Source organism: Cydia pomonella, chromosome 5 (assembly GCF_033807575.1).
Source record: "Cydia pomonella isolate Wapato2018A chromosome 5, ilCydPomo1, whole genome shotgun sequence".
In the NCBI taxonomy this organism is placed as follows: Eukaryota; Metazoa; Arthropoda; class Insecta; order Lepidoptera; family Tortricidae; genus Cydia; species Cydia pomonella.
The window spans coordinates 14,921,404-14,941,278 of NC_084707.1; the positions used below are offsets into that span (position 1 = coordinate 14,921,404).

General features: G+C 39.1%; 1 protein-coding gene across 1 annotated transcript; it reads right to left on the reverse strand.

Moving 5' to 3' along the window:
* Nucleotides 1-498: 498 nt before the first annotated feature.
* Nucleotides 499-19,802, reverse strand: LOC133517794 (bromodomain-containing protein 4). Its single transcript, XM_061851216.1, has 4 exons — nucleotides 18,841-19,802; nucleotides 17,646-17,846; nucleotides 15,461-15,679; nucleotides 499-5,881 (listed from the first exon to the last, which is right to left on the reverse strand). The coding sequence occupies exons 1-4, from the start codon at nucleotides 19,474-19,476 to the stop codon at nucleotides 5,399-5,401; spliced, it is 1,539 nt and encodes a 512-aa protein (XP_061707200.1). The 5' UTR covers nucleotides 19,477-19,802; the 3' UTR covers nucleotides 499-5,398.
* Nucleotides 19,803-19,875: the final 73 nt, after the last annotated feature.

Consider the following 19,875-nt stretch of genomic DNA (forward strand, 5'->3'; position numbering starts at 1 on the left):
TTTTTGTAGGTACAGTCAGCATCAATAGTAACGGACGAAATAACGCGACAAAAGTATCTAATATTCGTGATAACTTTTCTAAATATAGATCAATCTTTGATATTCACGTTCAAAAGTATATCTTTTAGTCTTAATAATTGTTCTACATATAGAACCATCACTTTTCGTTCAGCTGTTACAGAATGGTAGATACTTTTGACACCTTGTTTGATCCGTTACTTTTGATGTGGACTGTACATCATTTGAGAATTATCTTTACAGCGCTCAATTCTTTACAAAATACTTAGGTCTCAAGGACAAGGACCCAAGTTCCAACTTAATGACCAGAGTCTGAAAAACTGAGTCGAGTCTTACAGCACAGGACTCGAAGGACTTGAATCTTAACCAACACTAGCTCACCCACGATTGTTTACCACAAGACACATGAAAGGCTTAATAATGACTCATACAAACAAAATCACCAATGGGTATAGAAACGTGGAAAATAAAAAAGGAAAATCCATATTTTGGTTGTTTAATTCTCAGGAAGCGAATGGTTCACAGCATTGGTGGGGAATTAGGACATACAATACTGGGCCGAAACATTGTTTTTCCTGAAAATATATTTTTTTATTAGTATTACAACAGCTTAGAATAATAAGTACCCAAATATAAAATGTGGGAAAACAACGTTTAGCTGTAGGTAATCGGTACAATAAATTTAGTAAAGCGAGTTCTTTTACATCCGTTATAATAATCTACACACCTTACTAAATCACATTTTCTAATTATGTCAAAAATTATTTTATCACATTTATAACCTTCTGTACAACGTAAAAAAATATTTTCATACTTCTACTAGTACAAAATAAAACTGCATAGCATAGCAACCAACAACTTTAAAATTGCAGTAGTGAAGCGCTTACATGAATTGAGTCTCTAGATTTACAGAAATGATTGCCATACGCTTAGACATTAGAAATATTAAACATCTGGCGAAAAGTTGGTGATTAGAGGAAGCGCGAAAACAAAAGCAGTCATCAACTTTGAGCATATATGTCGACTTCAAAATTTAGTAATTGGGCCATTGTATGTCAAGCGTCGCTACGTGTGCTATGCGATATCCCGTATTTTATGTAGCGAAAATAGACATGCACATTATGCACAAGCGCCATCACAGAATTTCGAAGACTTGAAACAATTCGCCACTGAATTTCCTTTATGTCCAGAGCCATCTCTAAAAAAAGTCGAATACTGCTCGCAGTCACTGAGTTCATTCGTATTGAGATGATATGCAGTTTGTAGGTATTGTAGTCACGCGAGACTGCGCTAGTATTAGGCATAGTACAAAATAGAATACCTACTATTATTAAGTTATGTTTCTTATGTTTACTCTAAATTCCAACTTTTTTTAAATATCATGATAAAATTAATATAAATAAGACAATAGTTACTTTATGTGGACATACAACCTTTATAAGGGATGCTATCAAAATAATATGTACCTAGATTTTATAGTAATTGTCCCATGCTTTACTTACAAGTACATACATACTCCTATGGCATCGATGGAAAAGCTCGTGGCAACAAATGAATATTCTGTTAACTTGCTATGATGACTTGTATTCTCATAATTTAGTGATTGTTAGCTATAAAAAAGCAAAAAACCGTATATGCTACCACTTTTAACGAGACGATTCATTAATATCCACTACAGGATACACTATGTGATATGTAGACTTATAAAATATGATACTGCATTGAATATTTCATAAAATTCATTGCCTTTTAAAGCAAATCTTTGAAAACTTGAAGAAAATTCATTTCTCGCCGTGAGCAGAACTTTGGAGTGTGAAGGATGTTATTCGAAGATTACTTGGATAAGCCACTAACGGCTCGGCCACAGCCAGTACCGGTCCTCCCCCCAACTGTGACACGCATCCGTAAAGTTCCAAAAACACTGGTTATTATAATTTACGCCGTCAAAGACAAGCCTTCTAATTTGAAATATTGATAAAAACGGGAACTTTAAAAATGCAAAATTGTGATTTGTGACAGTGATCGTACAGAAACACTCAAATATTATTCCTATAGGGACACTCATATTACAAGGTAATTTACAAATATACTCAATCTCTAAATATTAACTAAGTATATAAACTGAATTATTTACACAATACGTTCACGTCAAAGTTAGCGTGCACTCTCTTACATATTTGTAACTATTTACAATGACTATTAGGTATACACATTAATTTTAAAAGAGCATTGCAATGATGAGCTTGATCAAAATAATCCCTTGTTCAATAGACTCAAAATGGTTTAATCAAAGTGGTACAGAAAAGGGGTACTTCCTATTCGTTCTATGGAACTGTAAATTCCTTAAGCAATAAAGTTCAACTCGTACATACGTTCTATAGAACTATAATATGTACTCGTGTATGCGATGACGATTTTAACGAACAGTTTTAATTAAAAGTTTAACTCATACATTTTCACTCTCGTTTCAAACCGATCGTGGGTCACAACACGCTGTCAGTTTTTGTCTAGGATGACATTGAGTTATCAGTAAACGATTTACTGTTAAACTTTTCAGTTAAACCTGATCGTGCGTGGCGCACAATATTACAAACATTCATAGTGGTGGACTACGTCACTACCCTCTGAATATTTCATCGATGCGTGCTTAATTTTCATTTAATTACATCACAATACAACATTTCTTAGTAATAAACAACAGTTTGGAAACCAACTTTTGTACGAGTCTATTCGTTTATCAAGATAGACAAATTCATAATATCGAAAGCCGAATCAATCGCTATTATTAAAAATCAGTCTTGGGTCAAAGAAAACCATTCAGTACATGTTTCGTCCTCAAAATTTACTATTGAATATACCATTTAGGTCCGCTTTTTTTTTCTATTCTTTGATTTTTACATTTTGTATCAAAACACTCACGACAATATGAATGTTACAAGGCAATTGACAGAAAAATAAACTTCTCTATCAAAATGTCAGCCGTCGCGCATTGTATACCGTCAAATCACTAAAAAAAATTCATGATTTAATTTTTTTGTTTTTTTTTTATAATTTATTTAAAGGCTTTCCAAGATATAGTATTTAATTCTTATGGAAAATCATGTACAACGTATATTTACATGCGTTTTTAATTCACTGCAAATCTGGTCCTATATACATACATATTCGCAACAAGTCGTAGGAAGGTTCTCAGATACATAACGATGCCCTTAGACAAACTAATTCTATAAATACAACTTATTTCTTTAATGGACTGGATTATACTGAGACAAGCAGAAAATTAAAAACGAACGTTACTTTTTAAGTAACTGGAAAGTTAAGTTCTATTAAATTTTATTGCATACCCCAAAAAGGTTTTTTCGCTATTCTGCGTTTTTTACATTATAAAGAACTTCGCAAAAGAAGGTATAAACCATTATTTTTGGTAGTTGGGCACTTTAAAATGCGATATAGTTATGAAATAATTTCAAATAGCACGGTTATTACTCCTTATCTTCTTCAACATTCTACCGCATATTGTGCCCGGTTTAGAACCTTAGTTACTGCTGTGGAGTCCTTTACAATTTTTGATTTGGATTGATGTGTTACAGGTATTTTAATAATTGTATTGGTAACAAAATTAGTATGCGGTGTCTAGATTTTCCTAGTTTTGTACGATTTTATACCACAAATTGTATGAAAGGCAGCAGCAAATATTTAGATATCAACACAACACATTTTTATATCAATAATAATAATATCTTATTTAGAAACCTATATAGTTAAAGAAAAATATTTCGAAATGTTGGTTTGTTTTACAAATATACCTAAGATTTACAAATTTCGAAAGTTGCAAATAAATGCTGTTACTAAACACTTTCATGAATATTTTCAATAATTAATGGTTACTCCTATTGTTGTCATATAAAAATTGTAGTTTAAAATATGTATTCCTGAATGTACATTCTGTAATATGAAGCAATGTCCGAAACCATAATCTATACGAGATTATGGTCACACTCATATCGTCTCAAATAAAATAATTAAAATGGACTTGCGGAGTTATAAAAAGAGTAACCAAATCATAACAACTTCTTCATCTATGTGAATGCGCCGTTTATCGATTGGCACAAAGAATATGAAAAAAAAAATCGACATTAAAACTGCTTATAAAATGTAGACTTGTACTAATAGCGATGTACTAAAATGTCACGATGGTTAGATAATGATTTCAATGGAACATTTACATAATTCAAAATATGAAACGATATTTTCCAGTCTTTTTCAAATTTAGGTTTGAGTAGGTGCTGTTAGTGAATCAGGTAACGATCAGACAATCTTTAAATGAAATCACTGACAGATTGAGATCGTTGGGGATTTGACGGTTGTTTGTTTTCTACTTTAATGTAAATTATTAACTACTGATCAACATAAATGCTAGTTATGAGATTTTTTCACCGGGGTATGTGTATGTGAGACAGTCTTTTTTTCAACAGAATTCTTTCAATATGGCACACACAATACAATGCAAACAAATTTACTAATTTTACGTAAGCAGTATTTTTTTTATTCAATTTGATTGGATGTTTTCCAGTTAAAAAAGACGATTAGGAGATATTCATTTTGCTTTGTTTTGGTGAACATAGCAAAAAATAGACTGTACAACTAGATAGATGCTGCTGTCATTTTTGTATCCAAAATATCTAATATACGGAATTTCAAATATAAAAATGATGTCTATTCATAATTGCACTTTTAATTTGGACTGGTTATAATGTGCAAAACTGATTGTGAAAAACGATTGCAAAGTGTCTCTGCCTCCTAGCTGTCTAAAAAAAACATTATACTTACATTTTTGTCACTAACCTAAAACTTTTAGTTCACTGAGCAAAGAAAATATGTACATGCAATCAATTGAACGAAAATGGTCCCATAGATGAAGATGAAATGAAAAAAGACTATCAGTAATTAGGTGAACGCAAGATTATCAGCAAAATCTCAATTATCAATACCCATCTTCACCAATCGGCACAATCACACATTCTTATACAGGAATAGCACATCAGTTACAGATCAAAATGCCTATAAATACAGAAATATTATGCAGTCTGTAGTTTGATCTGATAAACTAAAGATTTTTTCCAAATCGATTCGGTCCGCTCTAAACGGATAAATCAAAAGTGCAATTACTCTTAAACATTATTCATATCTAATGACCGTTCTCAAATCCCGACACGTAACGACCGGACGGCCATCGACGCGGGAATCTTTGTACGCAAGAACCGCCCTTGCCCCGTACAACACACTTGGCCGCGCGAACTGCGCGAGAACGGCGGTGGATCGCGAACGTCCGCCACCCTGACACTTTGGTAAGTCACTGTCGCCGTTGGCGGCGGCGGGGCTACTTGTCGGCGGGCTCCGGCGGCGCGCCGAAGTCCAGCTGGTAGCCGCCCGCGCGCGTGATCTCCTCCATGCTGGGCTCCTTGCACTCGTGGCCCGCGTGGCCGGCCGCGCCGCAGTTCCAGCAGGACAGCTTGGGCGGCGCGTACAGCACGGGCACGAAGGCGCCGTAGGGCTGGGGCGCGGGGTAGGGCGGCGGCTCGCCGTTGGCGAAGGGCGGCGGCGGCGGGCGGTAGGCGGGCGGCGGCGGCGGGTAGCCGTACTGGCGCGGGTACAGGTAGGGCACGGGCGGCGGCGCGCGGCGCGGCGCCGGCGCCGGCGTGCCGGGCGGGCTGGACGCCGCGCTGGAGCCCGAGTCCGACGACGAGCGCGCCGGCAGGTACGCGCCCGCCCGTCTCCGCACGCCGTTCAGCTTCTCCAGCGACCGGTACTGTTGCTGCATTGCGCTTATTTCACGTAACCTGTCGTCCATTGTGTGTCGTATCTGAGAATGAGACAAGTTTGTGTAATGAGCTTCGATTGGTATTTAAAGCACGTAAGCACAAACGTTCAAGAACATAAGAAAAGGGCTGTCTGTATATCTGTTGGTCTGATGAATACGTCAAGGAAAAGGAAGTAGTTATTTGTTTCACAACGGAGAAAAGTTGTTGTTTAACCGCTCGTGCTAATATTCATACCCCAGCAAGCGACACATTCCAAAATTGAATTCTAACAGTTGAATCTTGAGCGTTGCGAGGTTTTCAAGGCACGAGGGTTAAACAAATTTTGCCATCAAATGTAACTCAAAATTTTGCACCACACCAACGCGAGGAAAATAGTAACTGTACAACAAATCAAATTTAATCCGAACGAATGTATGTAAATATCACTTAAGAGTCAATTCTACCATCCATCATAAGGAATCAACTTTAAATTTTCATCAAATTACTTTGCCACTCTTGTGGATAAAATGCAACTTTCTCATGTCTTTGAACAATCAAAAGAGCCTTCACGAGCTGGTGTGGTGAAAGTTTTTTCGCATTTTATATGCAAATTCAAGACATTTTTAACATGGTTTCTTTACATTTATAAATGTACCATTTTGTTCGATTTCTTGCCATTTTTAGGTACCTACTGTACCTAGTAACTGGAGACCCATCCCGGCTTCGCACGGGGAGTAAAGCGTAATAAAAAATTACCCCTACCAAAAACACAACACTTAAAGACAATAACATACATATGCATCTGCCTCCAGTCACCACCTAATTTCGAGTAACAACCATTCACTTCAAAAGTCCGATTTTTGTCTATACTGTTATTAGGAAACCATGCGTTTGACGCGGTGGGATGGGCGGCGGAAGGGATGGTGGGGCGTGGGCGGAGGAACTATGCCTTGCCTAAACCTTAGCGTCATTTTGACATGATTATTTCACTCGCAACCATCATTATACTTTATTCGTAAAAACAAAGATTGTGTCATTTTAAAGTGCACTATTTGGACATGAGAAAATATAGTTTTTTGGGGTGAAAAATAATTGTTACTGATATCATTCTAATGACTTTCATAAATCGAAAACCAAGCTGATTTTTTCGAGTATACATTTTTAATTTACGATAACTCCTAAGATATTCATTAAAATTACATGATAAACTCATTCATCATCACGTATGAACTGCTCAATTTGACTACCGTATTTAATTTGATGATATTAATAATACTTTTTGCGATATTGGCGAAAAACTAAATGTCTTGCTTTCCGCCTTTTTTTGTCTAGAACTTTTGAATGTTTTTGTGTGCTTATAAACGCTTCGAATACACTTTTCTATACATCATTGTAAACCCGTATTTTTAGGAGTAGTATCTCTATTCTATTTTTCACCAAGTTGGCTCAAGTAAGGCAAAAGTTACACGAGCACACGGCCTGCACGGCCTGCACGGAGGCTGCTCGCTCTGTGGGGTATTAGCAAACACCGTCATATTTCAACCAATTAACCCAAAACGTTAACAAATTATACATCTAAACCTTCTTCAAGAATCACTCTATTTGTAGGTGAAAACCGCATGAAAATCCGTTCAGAAGTTTTTGAGTTTATCGAGAACATACAGATAGACACGGCAAGGGACGTTGTTTTATAAGGTGCAGGACATAATCCCATTTCTATTGAATTTTTGGGACTTTTGCTCAAGAAGCTGCGACCAGTAGTTTTGACAGTCTTCTCGTGATCTTAACTTAAAAAACACTACCTGAAGAATTCTGAACAGCCCGAAACAGGTAAAATTAGAGGGTGTAAGGTCAGGGCTATGCGGGATGTAACAAAATAGGTAGTGGAGATCCGTTTAACGGCATATATTCGGTACCTATTGTGTTGCAATTAGGAAATAAAAGTAGAAGAAAAGAATATGTCCTTAAACGGATCCTCAGTATTTTTGTAACATTCTGATGACAGATGCAATAACACTTTTCAACAAAGCTCTTTAACGTTTGCATTTTTTTCACGTCACTGCTCGTAGATATAGCAATAGATGGTCGAAAGGCTATTGACTATATTTAATAATTAAAAAAATTGGCGGGATGTTATTATGTTGGTGGATTTTTATAATTTGTTGAGATGAAATGACAGACATAAAATTACAACTACGTAATAAAATTGGCTTTTTTGAATTTTGATATTAAGCAGTTAGAATATGAATTTGTATTCTCCCATAAAAGTATTTAACAAAAGTTTTTGGCGAAAATTTCATTTTTGGTACAAGTTTTACTGCTGAGTGTACTTTTCTTTCACATGCAACTAATACTCATCGAGACAATCTAACAACCCTAAACACATTAGGTTGCGTTGTTTTATCATAGAGTTCCTGTAGCTACCTCCTGTCTCCATCATCAGATCAGCTCGATGGTATCATAATATTGCATTGTCACCCAACTTAAATAATGTATGCATTTCAGCTTTATTAGAAACCAGAAAGTGGGTCAAATTTGACTTGCAAGATTTGATTACCGACGGACAACGGGATAGGTGAAAGTAAATAAAAGCTTGTAGGGTCAATACGGTATGAGCCCCTAGTTGCCTGATATAAAGATTTTCATTCATTTATTCAAAAATCATTTTGTAATAACTCTGTCAAAAGTGTAATAGATGGACCCGTATTTTCGAGGACCTCCCCAGATAGTTCGGCCCTTAAACTGACTCGTCCACCTGTTGCTCACTTTCTAGCCTCTTCAACAATATGACGCTACATAATGCCAATTTGTTTAGTGCATTCATTTCAACATTGTAAATATCTACCTAGTCACATCTTATTAAGACCAAGCGCTCTACCCTATTTAGTTTAGTAATCATACCAATTTACTAAACTAAGCCATACTAATTTCTGGTATAGGTTAGCCAGTTATTTCAGTTGTGTCCACTTGTACGACATGAATGTGGGTCTAATAGCTAGATAACTACAAGAATTGAGTTATAGGGATAAATAATGGGCTATTACAGCATAAAATGGTAAAGTGTGCAACTCTGCAGTGCTGTTCACGGAGCAAGTACCTACTTTACCTACTATGACACTAAAGCCTGACCAGTAATATATGATCACGCGCCATATTGCGGAATTTCATTGGAACTAAATGTTTCATACTAAACTAAACTGTCACCCTATACCTGAGAATAACAGCGCCCTCTTGACAATGATCATATATTTCTGGTCGGGCTTTACGTGTAGTAGTCGCGGTGTCTTTATAGTCTGTGGTCAGAAGTAAATGCAAAAAAGCGGCCAAGTGCGAGTCGGACTCGCCCATGAAGGGTTCCGTACCATTTATGACGTATTAAAAAAAACTACTTACTAGATCTCGTTCAAACCAATTTTCGGTGGAAGTTTGCATGGTAATGTATATCATATATTTTTTTTAGCTTTATCATTCTGTTATTTTAGAAGTTACGGGGGGGGGGGGGGACACATTTTACCACTTTGGAAGTGTCTCTCGGAAACTATTCAGTTTAGAAAAAAAATTATATGAGAAACCTCAATATCATTTTTGAAGACCCATCCATAGATACCCCACACGTATGGGTTTGATGAAAAAAAATTTTTTTCAGTTTCACTTGTAAGTATGGGGAACCCCCAAAATTTATTGTTTTTTTTTTCTATTTTTGTGTGAAAATCTTAATGCGTTTCATAGACTACTTACCAAGTTTGAACAGTATAGTTCTTATAGTTTCGGAAAAAATTGGCTGTGACATGATCGGACAGACAGACGGACATGACGAAACCATAAGGGTTCCGTTTTTTGCCATTTGGCTACGGAACCCTAAAAAGGGGTGATACAATCCTGATGGTCAAGAAGTCTTATTCAATATAAAATAGAATATATTAAAGTAATAAAACGAAACATACTTCGACCACTGTACTGGGGCAAGTAAGTGCAGAAATGTATTGAGCAGTGTGCACTTTTGTCTAAGGCTACGCCGCTTGGCACGATTGTTCCTTAGGTGAAACAAAGCTGATGTGGCCCGGTAGCCAGATCCAGACTACCCCCCAAAAAGCGGTGACGTGTGCGTAGCTGCATCCACGTGCGCGTTGTAATATACAGTTCCTTACAAGAGACGGCACAGCGCTTGCATGACGTGTGCGTGCGCGACTCAAACATTTTAGCGCAAGTGCACGTCTTCGTACACGCAGCCGGAGTGCTCTGGCCTTTAAGGGTTGATTAAAAAAAAAAAACTAAATTGTAAGTTAAACCAATTGTTTTTGATCAAAAAGCGGGTCCGCACAGAGCGAGCAGCCTCGCGAGGAAATTTCTTCGCGCGTCAAACGACGGGCCGCGTGCTCGTGTAACTTTTGCCTCAGCCGAGCCAATTTGCTCGGCGAGATGGCGTCCCTCAGCCAACTGTTCAAAATGTTGCTGCACATATTCACTGCCGTGGCTCGAGTATGTTTTATTTTGCTTTTCAAAGCAATGCAAAAGCAAATAATTTTTTGGCTAAAATTTCATTTTTGGTACAAGCTTTTATCGCTGACTGTACTTTTATTTCCACAGGCAACTAATACTCGTCGAGCAAATTCTAAAAACCCCAAACACAATTAGGTTGCGTTGTTTTATCACAGAGTTCCTATGTCCACCTCTTGTCTCCATCATCAGATCAGCTCGATGGTACCATACTATTGCATTGTCACCCGACTTACATATGTATGAAAATTTTCAGCTCAATTGGAAACCGGGAAGTGGATCAAATTTAACTTGCAAGATTTGATTACAAACAGACATTGGTCAGGTGAAAGTAAATAAAAGCTTGTAAAAAAAGAAAACGAACAAGTTGCAGAAGATTTTGGGTGCAACAAATCTATAAATATCAATCACGACGGAAATGGGTTCTTTTGAGGTTAGAAAATGGAGTCAAGATGAATTTTAAACGCATTAAAAAAAAGGAGTGATTCGACTTGCTATGTTCTCAATTACACATAAAAAAATTAAATGGCAAGACACAAATTTAATAAAGGCATCACTTTCAGGGAGAGGTTGTGTGACCGGTACCTTAGAGAGAGGGTGCTAATTCATGTGCCCTTGCATCCAAACCAACACGCCTACAGCCCTGGCAAATGTACAGAATCGGCACTTCATGCAGTTGTAAGTAAAATTTGTTGGAACATATGTAAACTACATGCATCATAGATTATACGTTTTTACTGGTTGTTTACTATAGCAACGCTTTTATACTTTGACTGTTGTCATCCACGAAAATTAAACACACTTATATTTAAATCAAGTGGTTTTTCTCTATTATGGTAGCAGAGCTTATGGTAACAGTCGCTTAATGTGAAGTGAGCGTCTGCGGAGTGCTGTGTGCGTTATTCTTTATGTTGTGAAAATTCTGCGCACGTCCAGTTCGGGGGCGGCTATTGTTCCAGCTATTGAGAAATTAAATGGCATGGGGAACTACGGATCATGGAAATTCATGGTAAAGATGATCCTGATCCAAGAAGATTTGTGGGAGTGCGTCGAGAGCAATGATGGTGTGAAACCTATTATATACTGTAAACCTGCCAAAACACCGATGGAAGTTGGTTTGAAACTTGAGAAAGCTGAGAAGACTGGAGACTACGAGTACAGAAACTTGATCGGTTGCCTTATGTATATCGCGGTCTGTACGCGTCCTGACATCGCGCATGCTGTAAGTATGTTAAGTCAGTTTAACGATTGCTACTCGGAAGCTCATTGGAAAGCCGCGAAGCGCGTGCTTCGGTATTTGAAGGGTACGATGGACTACAGCATCAAGTATGAGAAGAGTGGGTTGAACGTGACAGGGTCAGCGGACGCAGACTGGGCGGCTTGTGTAGTCGATCGTCGATCTTACACTGGTTATGTATTTAAGTTAGGCAATTCTTTAGTTTCTTGGGAGAGTCGTAAACAACGTACAATTGCCCTTAGCAGTACGGAAAGTGAATATATGCCATTATCTGATGCGTGCAAAGAGGCATTGTTTATTAGGGCATTCATGTCGGAATGTTTGAAGTTAGATGTCAAAGTAGTGGTTTACAATGACAATCAATTTGCAATTAAATTGTCTGAGAACCACATGTTTTATGCAAGGACTAAGCATATTGATGTTAGACATCATTTTATTCGCGAGATAGTTGAAAATGGTGTGCTGGTAATAAAGTATATGTGTACTGGCGACATGCTGGCCGATGCTTTAACAAAGCCTTTATGTATTGAAAGGTTCCAGCGTTTCGTTAGATATTTTTATATGCTTAGTGCTTAGTGCTTAGTAGATAATAGTAATTTGTATTTGATGTGTACTATGAACATATAGTTTAAGGGGTGCTGTTGGAACATATGTAAACTACATGCATCATAGATTATACGTTTTTACTGGTTGTTTACTATAGCAACGCTTTTATACTTTGACTGTTGTCATCCACGAAAATTAAACACACTTATATTTAAATCAAGTGGTTTTTCTCTATTAAAATTGAGGTGGCGATCAAAAACAGACCCATGTGCTTAGGAACCTTCATAGATATAGTAGGGGCTTTCGACAGGACCAGGTTCAGCAGCATTACAGCAGCACTGGTAAGTCATGGCGCGAATGCAGTTATGACAGAATGGATAAACAACATGTTGAGCCAACGAACCATCAAACTCGGGACGGGCGAAACACAGCAGGCATTAATGGCAAAAGGATGCCCCCAAGGAGGAGTCCTATCGCCACTACTATGGAACCTTGTGGTGAATGACCTGATCACCACACTAAACAATAATCACTATTACACAATCGGCTATGCTGACGACATAGTGATACTGACGAGCGGCAATCATGCAGGTACGGTATGCGATGTTACCCGCTCTGCACTAGCCATCGTGGAGCGCTGGTGTGTTAACAACGAACTGTGAGTCAATTCCAACAAAACTGAACAGGTTATGTTCACCAACAAACGCAACTTGGGAAACTTCCGCCTTCCCAAACTGTTCGACATTGAACTCCAGCTATCTGCGGAGGTAAAGTATTTAGGGGTAATACTTGACAGCAAACTGAATTGGAGCAATCACCTAAACGGCAAAATTGACAAAGCCACAGTCGTATTCTGGCAATGTCATAGAATGGTGGGTAGAACCTGGGGGCTAACCCCAAAGATAACTCTATGGCTTTACCAGGCAGTCATACGACCAATAATAAGCTAAGGTGCGATAGTTTGGTGGCCACGCACCAAACTATCCATAGTTGAAGCTAAACTACAACGACTCCTGAGGTTGGCCTGTATGGCGACCACGGGCTGCATGGGGATAACACCAACCGCGGCCCTGGAAGCCTTACTGGGCCTGCCGCCGCTGCACCTCTTTATACAACAGGAAGCGCTAGCTACGGCGGTACGTCTCAAAAAATCTAATCTCTGGAGACCACCTAGGGTACCACACACCGAGATCCTCTATGAGGTGATAGGTAAGGAACCGCTAATAGAAGCGGTGACTGACAGGATACCCAAACAATTCGTCTTCGACAAGAAATACAAGATACAGTTACACGAAGAACCTCGTGAAGGACTCAACTGAAAGAGTCGCTGAGAATCTTCACGGATGGATCAAAGACAAGGTCAGGCACTGGCGCTGGTGTATTCTCAGAGGACCTAAACATATATATCTCAACACCACTAGGTGCCCACAACACAGTCTTCCAGGCAGAATGTATGGGCATCATAATGGCAGCACACGCAATTGCCTCAAGGAAAGTATTGGACTACCCCATCCGCATACTCTCTGATAGTCGGTCAGTATTACAAGCTCTGCAATGTTATACTTTGACCTCAGGGCTAATCTACGAATGCCACAAAGCTCTGTCAGAGGTAAGCACCACCACCAGTGTAACTCTGCAATGGATCAAGGGACACAGCAACTCGCGAGGGAACGATGCGGCCGACATATTGGCGAGAGGAGGCTCGAAACTGAGGCTGGCAGGACCGGAGCCAATTATACCTCTGCCTTATGCCTGGCTCCGGAACATGCTGCGACACAACACCAAGGTAAAACCCCAACAGTACTGGTCTAACCTAGGTACATGCAGGCAGGCGAAGGAAGCCCTCCCGACAATCGACCCCGGTTTGTCGAGGAGGCTGAGACAGCTTTAGAGGCCACAGCTCCGGCTTTTGACTGGGGCCATAACCGGCCACGCCCCACTAAACAGACACCTACTAACCCTACGTGTTACAGATAGCCCCCTCTGCAGAGCGTGCATGGAGACAGAGGAGACAGCCGCCCACGTCATTCTTGAATGCCCAGGGTTGGCAGAGTACCGGGCACAATACCTCGGTTTGCCGGGGTCTCTCCCAGAAGTCGTCAGCAACATCAAGGGTCTGCTAGGCTTCATGGTAGAGTTGGATTGGCAAGAGTAGTGCCGACAACCCACCACCCAAATAGGCGCGAAATAGGACGTCGAGTTGCGGAAACCAAGCCCGCGAATACCTATAACCTATCACTTTCAGGGAGATGGTGCTTCCCACGCAGCGATATTTAGCGATGGAAGACTCGTACATCAATTTCCGTCTATTTATTAAATTTACAATCAAATTAAACATCAATCCTCTCTAATTCCTCTATTCGTATAGTTGGGATCTCAAGCATCCCATATCATGTATTTGATAAGCAAAAGGATATTCATTAACAACATAGGTCTTTATAAAATTTTCCAATTTGATGTACGGAACAAAATAACCACGCGCACCAAACAAACACGTCCCGACCGGTGCGCGGCAAACGACTGAGGCGCCTTTGAGCATGCCGAAAAACCGACACCAAGAGGCTCGGCCAAGGTCGCGCTCACCCGATGAAAACGTGCGCTCTGCCTCGGCCGAGGCACGTCTGCATTGGCCGTTTTGTGCGCGAGCAAATTGCCTCGCGCATATGCTCGCTCTGTATGGACCCGCCTAATGTTGAAAATTTCAGCGCCATTTCTTCAGTGGTTTAGGCTGGAGTTATGATGTCGGGAAGGAATAAGGTAGTTTCATTAAAAAACAAACAGAAACAATGTAGATAAAAAACGTCCGTAAAATCCATAATGGAGCTAATAAGGCTACAAAAAAGCTAAAGCTTCGCAGGTGCGGTCACTACCAACAACTTGAAATTTGTCTTTTGTTATGTTTCTTTTTCAACAGTGGAGTCTTCTCACGAAACGCTGATACACTCTGGTAAAAAGTGTCGCCGTCGCCGACTTACAAAATAAAGATGATTTTTTTTTTATACTACGTCGGTGGCAAACAAGCATACGACCCGCCTGATGGTAAGCAGTCTCCGTAGCCTATGTACGCCTGCAACTCCAGAGGAGTCACATGCGCGTTGCCGACTGTAACCCCCCCCCCCCCCCCCCTCGTTGAGTTCTGGCAACCTTACTCACCGACAGGGACACAACACTATGAGTAGGGTCTAGTGTTATTTGGCTGCTGTTTTCTGTAAAGTGGAGGTACTTCCCCAGTTGGGCTCTGCTCTAGATCTGGAATGACATCCACTGGCTGTGCCCTACCACACAAAGCGAGATGAAATTCATAATGCCCATACCTCTCTTTTGGACGTAGTTTAAGGACGTTTGATTATTTTATAACTACCTCATTAACGGAGAGATTGTCAAAGTTAGCCGTGAGATGCGGGAGCTGCTGTTCGGACGGCGGCGGCATGGCGGCCGCCAGCGCGGGCGGCGAGCGCTCGCGGCTCGGGCGGCGCCGCCGCGGCGAGCCGGCGCGCGAGTCCGCGCCCGACGACACCAGCGGCGACGTCGGCGGGCCCGCGCCCGTGCTCGCACCCGCGTTTACCGGGTAGTTTATAACCTGCAAATTAAAAATAGTTCATTATTGCAAACGCCAATTCTTGGATGTTTCAATTTTGTCCGACAAAGACGAATCCACGAATTGCTATTCCTGCCGCTGCATATATAGGTGTATAGTGTTTTTCTCCAAATACGCGAGGAAATAAGGTAAAATGAATTCTTATTTCAGCATCAAGCATCGCTCAATAATAATGACTCCTTTAAAACCGGAAAAGTGCGAGTCGGACTCGCCCACCAAGGTTTCCTTACTTTTTTAGGGTTCCGTGCCCAAAGGGTAAAACGGGACCCTATATTACTAAGACTCCGCTGCCCCTCCGTCCGTCCGTCACCAGGCTGTATCTCATGAACCGTGATGGTTAGACGGTTGAAATTTTCACAGATGATGTATTTCTGTTGCCGTTATAACAACAAATACTAAAAATCAGAATAAAATAAATATTTAAGGGGCCTCCCATAACAGATAATGGTACAGAACCCTTTGTGCGTGAGTCCGACTCGCACTTGGCTGATTTTTTAGTATTTGTTGTTATAGCGGCAACAGAAATATCATACATCATCTTTGAAAATTTCATCTGTCTATCACGGTTCATGAGATACATGCAGCCTGGTGACAGACAGACAGACAAACAGATAGACGGACGGACAGCGGAGTCTAAATAATAGAGTCCCGTTTTACCCTTTGGATACGGAACCCTAACAAAGTTAAGTATATAGTCTTTGATTTTATTAAGCAGGTATTCGCACGATCATGTGCGACGGTATTGTACGAATGAGACATGTAAGGTCGTTTATCTTCCTATCTCACTCTATCCCATAGCTTGCAATGATATAATATTCTGTCATTTCTGTCAGTAGAAAGAAGCAGCAAATTTTTAAAATGTCGACGCGAAGGGTACTCGTCCCATAAAAAATTAGAATTTCCCACCTTTTCTACTCACAAAGTTGTTTGAACGACTATAGCTACCCGTGGTCGTGTAGACGCGGCCCGCGGCTATAATAATTGGCTGTTTGCATTGATTTTTCTTAGTGGATATATGTTTTGTAAAAGTAAAAAAAAAAACAATAAGGTAATGAACTTCCTGTCCGCAAATAATTAAGAACTTCCCGTACTATTTTTGTTACAGTTATTGTTGTATTTCTGTTATATGTGTTTAAGGTGAACATTTCAGAGCATATTGGAGAAAATTGAATTTATCGAATTTATGGTCCTTAACCGGTGGTCCACTATTGGTCCTTGAAAGCGTCTGAAATGGTCTGCGAATTTACTAACAAACACCCTTTGCTGACTATTGAGATATAGGAATAACCTCCTAAATAATTGGTGGTCTCGGAAAAATAATAATTGTTGAGTGGTATTGAGAAACAATAAAAGGCTAAGAACGACAATAATTCACTCTCGAATCCTTAGCTACTTCGGTCACGTTCTCACGTTACGCGCAGGGAAGACGACGCTATGGAGAGGATAGTACTTCAACCGCAATGACCATGACTACTCTGACAAGAGTATACGACTGAGAAGAGAGAAGAACAGAACAACAAGTTTAAATATTCAGTTAAGTTCATATGTTCAAAGGTTCAGGATTCAATTTATGACACTAAACTGAACATGAATTATTGTCATTTTTAACAAGTTTTTATTTTGTTTGTGTTGAGTGTTTTGGCAAATGGTTCTCATTTAACAACTTCAAAGTTATATAAATAATTTTTCAAAACCTCAACATGTTTTTAGTTAATAAAGTTGGTATTTAACTAGCAATTTTTAAAGTTATAAATATGCTTTCATTTAGTTCTGGTGTTAAATAATTTTCTTATTAAAATAATGAAATTTTCCACATTAAGGAGTGACAGAGAACTTCTATGACATGTTTTTAAAAACAGGAGCAATGAACTGGCAACAATGAAAATTTTAATCTGAAAACAGCACAGGTATATTAGTTGCAAACAGGTAGATTATAAATAATACTAACCTCAATAGGCTGAGTTAGTGGTGAGACAATGATGTTGGCAGGCCATGGATGTTGTCCCATGTACTCTGCCATGTTGTACTGTGGTAATGGCAAGCCTGGCGGTGGGTGTGTGACCTCCCCTAGCATTGGAACTGCCCCACCAGCCCCGCTCAGGACTGGTGGTGAACTGAGTTCCGGAGGTATACCTTCTGAGCTTTGAGGCTGAAAAAGACATGGAATAGTATTTGCTAAGTGACAATGTTATAATATAATACAAACTACTGGGTACTCTTTCATTCTACATTATCATTCCACATATTAGAAGTCTACAGCAAAATTGCACCAACTTCTATAGTTCTAGAAATAGGAAATTAACCTTTTTTACCAATTTGATACTATGAAGCATCATTACATAGTAAAAATCTCAAAATAATTCTCCACACTGTACAATTACATATATATAATTGAGTTATATTTTTTCATTTATTGTGCATATTTTTTATTTCAAGATGTTCAATTTTCGATACTTATTACTTTAACCAATATTTCATGACAACAACCAGCATATGTATAAATTAGACTAGAAGCCACTTAAAATCAAGCCATCACAAGGAAACCTTATAAGAATCTTATTGTACCAGTAAGGGAACTATAATCAAAATAAGGTAAATAAGGCTGATAAGAAATTTCAGCATGCAATACTTTATGAAGTCAAATATATTCTATAATCCCAATATTTAAAACCTGCTTAACACATATCCAATAGGAAATAATGCACTAGGTGGGGCGCTTGACACTGAAGGTGTTAATAATGATCAAATTTAATGGAATTTCCCGCAATACACATTTTTTTCTGTCAGATGTATAATCTCATATATTTCTTATTAAGACACTACCCCACAAAAACAATACTTTTTGCATAATCCCATAAATAATCATCAGTGATCAGTACAGATGGTGCCACACCGTGGGATTCCGAACAAAAACTTAATATAGACATGAATGGACATAACTTGATAAGAGTGATTTTATTCAAAAAAGTAATTATTTAGAATGTTATTTTAAATAATATTTTTTATGAGTTATTGAACAAGATTTCTACTCGGGAACCACCGTCCATATTAATCACTGATAATCATATAAGCATGTTTACCTTAGTTATGTTTCATAACAGAAAATAAAGTTATGTTTAATAGTTTTATTATGGAACACTAACCTGTACCCCGGGTGATTTGACATACATGATGTTTGGTGGTGGCCCTAAGCTGGAGAGGGCTGGTGGGGGCACTGACATGTTCGGCGCGACAGTGGGTTGCGCGTGACAACTGCTCACTTGCGCCACATTCATATGTTCTGTCTGCTCTTGGAACTGACACCGCTGGTCTTCTACTTTCAATTTATCTAATATTTCACCAAAATGTGACTTTTGATCAAATGTGAATGCAGGATGGTGAAGTGCCATGGTATATAGTAATAAAATTTCTTCCAAGAGATCACCATATAAACCTTTCAACAAACCACTCTTCTCCAAACTGACCATGGCATTGTATAATGTAGTTGCACATGCGAAGTTGCACGATCGTAATAGTGACACGTACAAAGCCATTTTCCGTCGTGTTCGGGGATCTGTGTTTGCGCCACCAATGTCTGCAGCCAAGTCTGAAGGATTGTTTGCTCGAAGTTCGGCACCACGCAACTCTTGGAAGTCGCGCTTCCCGAGCTCCTCGAGATATGTGCCAATGAAACGTAGTTCAAATGGCAAGCACATATTTAACAATGTACACATTGCGTCTATGCGTTTATAACTTTCCAATTCTTTAAACCATGATACCACGTCCTCTTTGCAAACCATTTCCAGAACACATTGAAAATTTGTGTAAAGAATCAACCGGTCCCCTGCTGCCGAAGCGCTCCCGTTGTTTAGGATTTTTGTCACTCACGGTTTTTGTGATATTGTGATGGTTATAATCCACCAATTCAATTGTAACATTAGGAGTAATAAGCTTTTATCAGAATTCCCCGAGATTATATTGGTTAAGCAACCACGGGCAATGCTAGTAGAGTAGGTAGAGTAGTTTTGTCTTGTCTACTCTATACTCTATGAAAGATAAGTGTTGTATTCATTGTTTCTATTTTAAATAAGTGTGATATTAATGTTACTGTTTGAACTAACGTATATAATAGATGTATATATTTATAATATACAATTTGTATGAATGTTATAACAAGAATAAATTTATTTATTTCAATA

Excerpts from the sequence above, each read along its gene's own strand:
- LOC133517794 (XM_061851216.1), bottom strand. The coding sequence starts at position 19,476 with ATGGTTTGCAAAGAGGACGTGGTATCATGGTTTAAAGAATTGGAAAGT. Across the intron at positions 17,847-18,840 it reads TCAAATCACCCGGGGTACAG|CCTCAAAGCTCAGAAGGTAT; the intron begins GTTAGTGTTCCA and ends TGTCTTTTTCAG. Across the intron at positions 15,680-17,645 it reads CACTAACTCAGCCTATTGAG|GTTATAAACTACCCGGTAAA; the intron begins GTTAGTATTATT and ends TTTAATTTGCAG.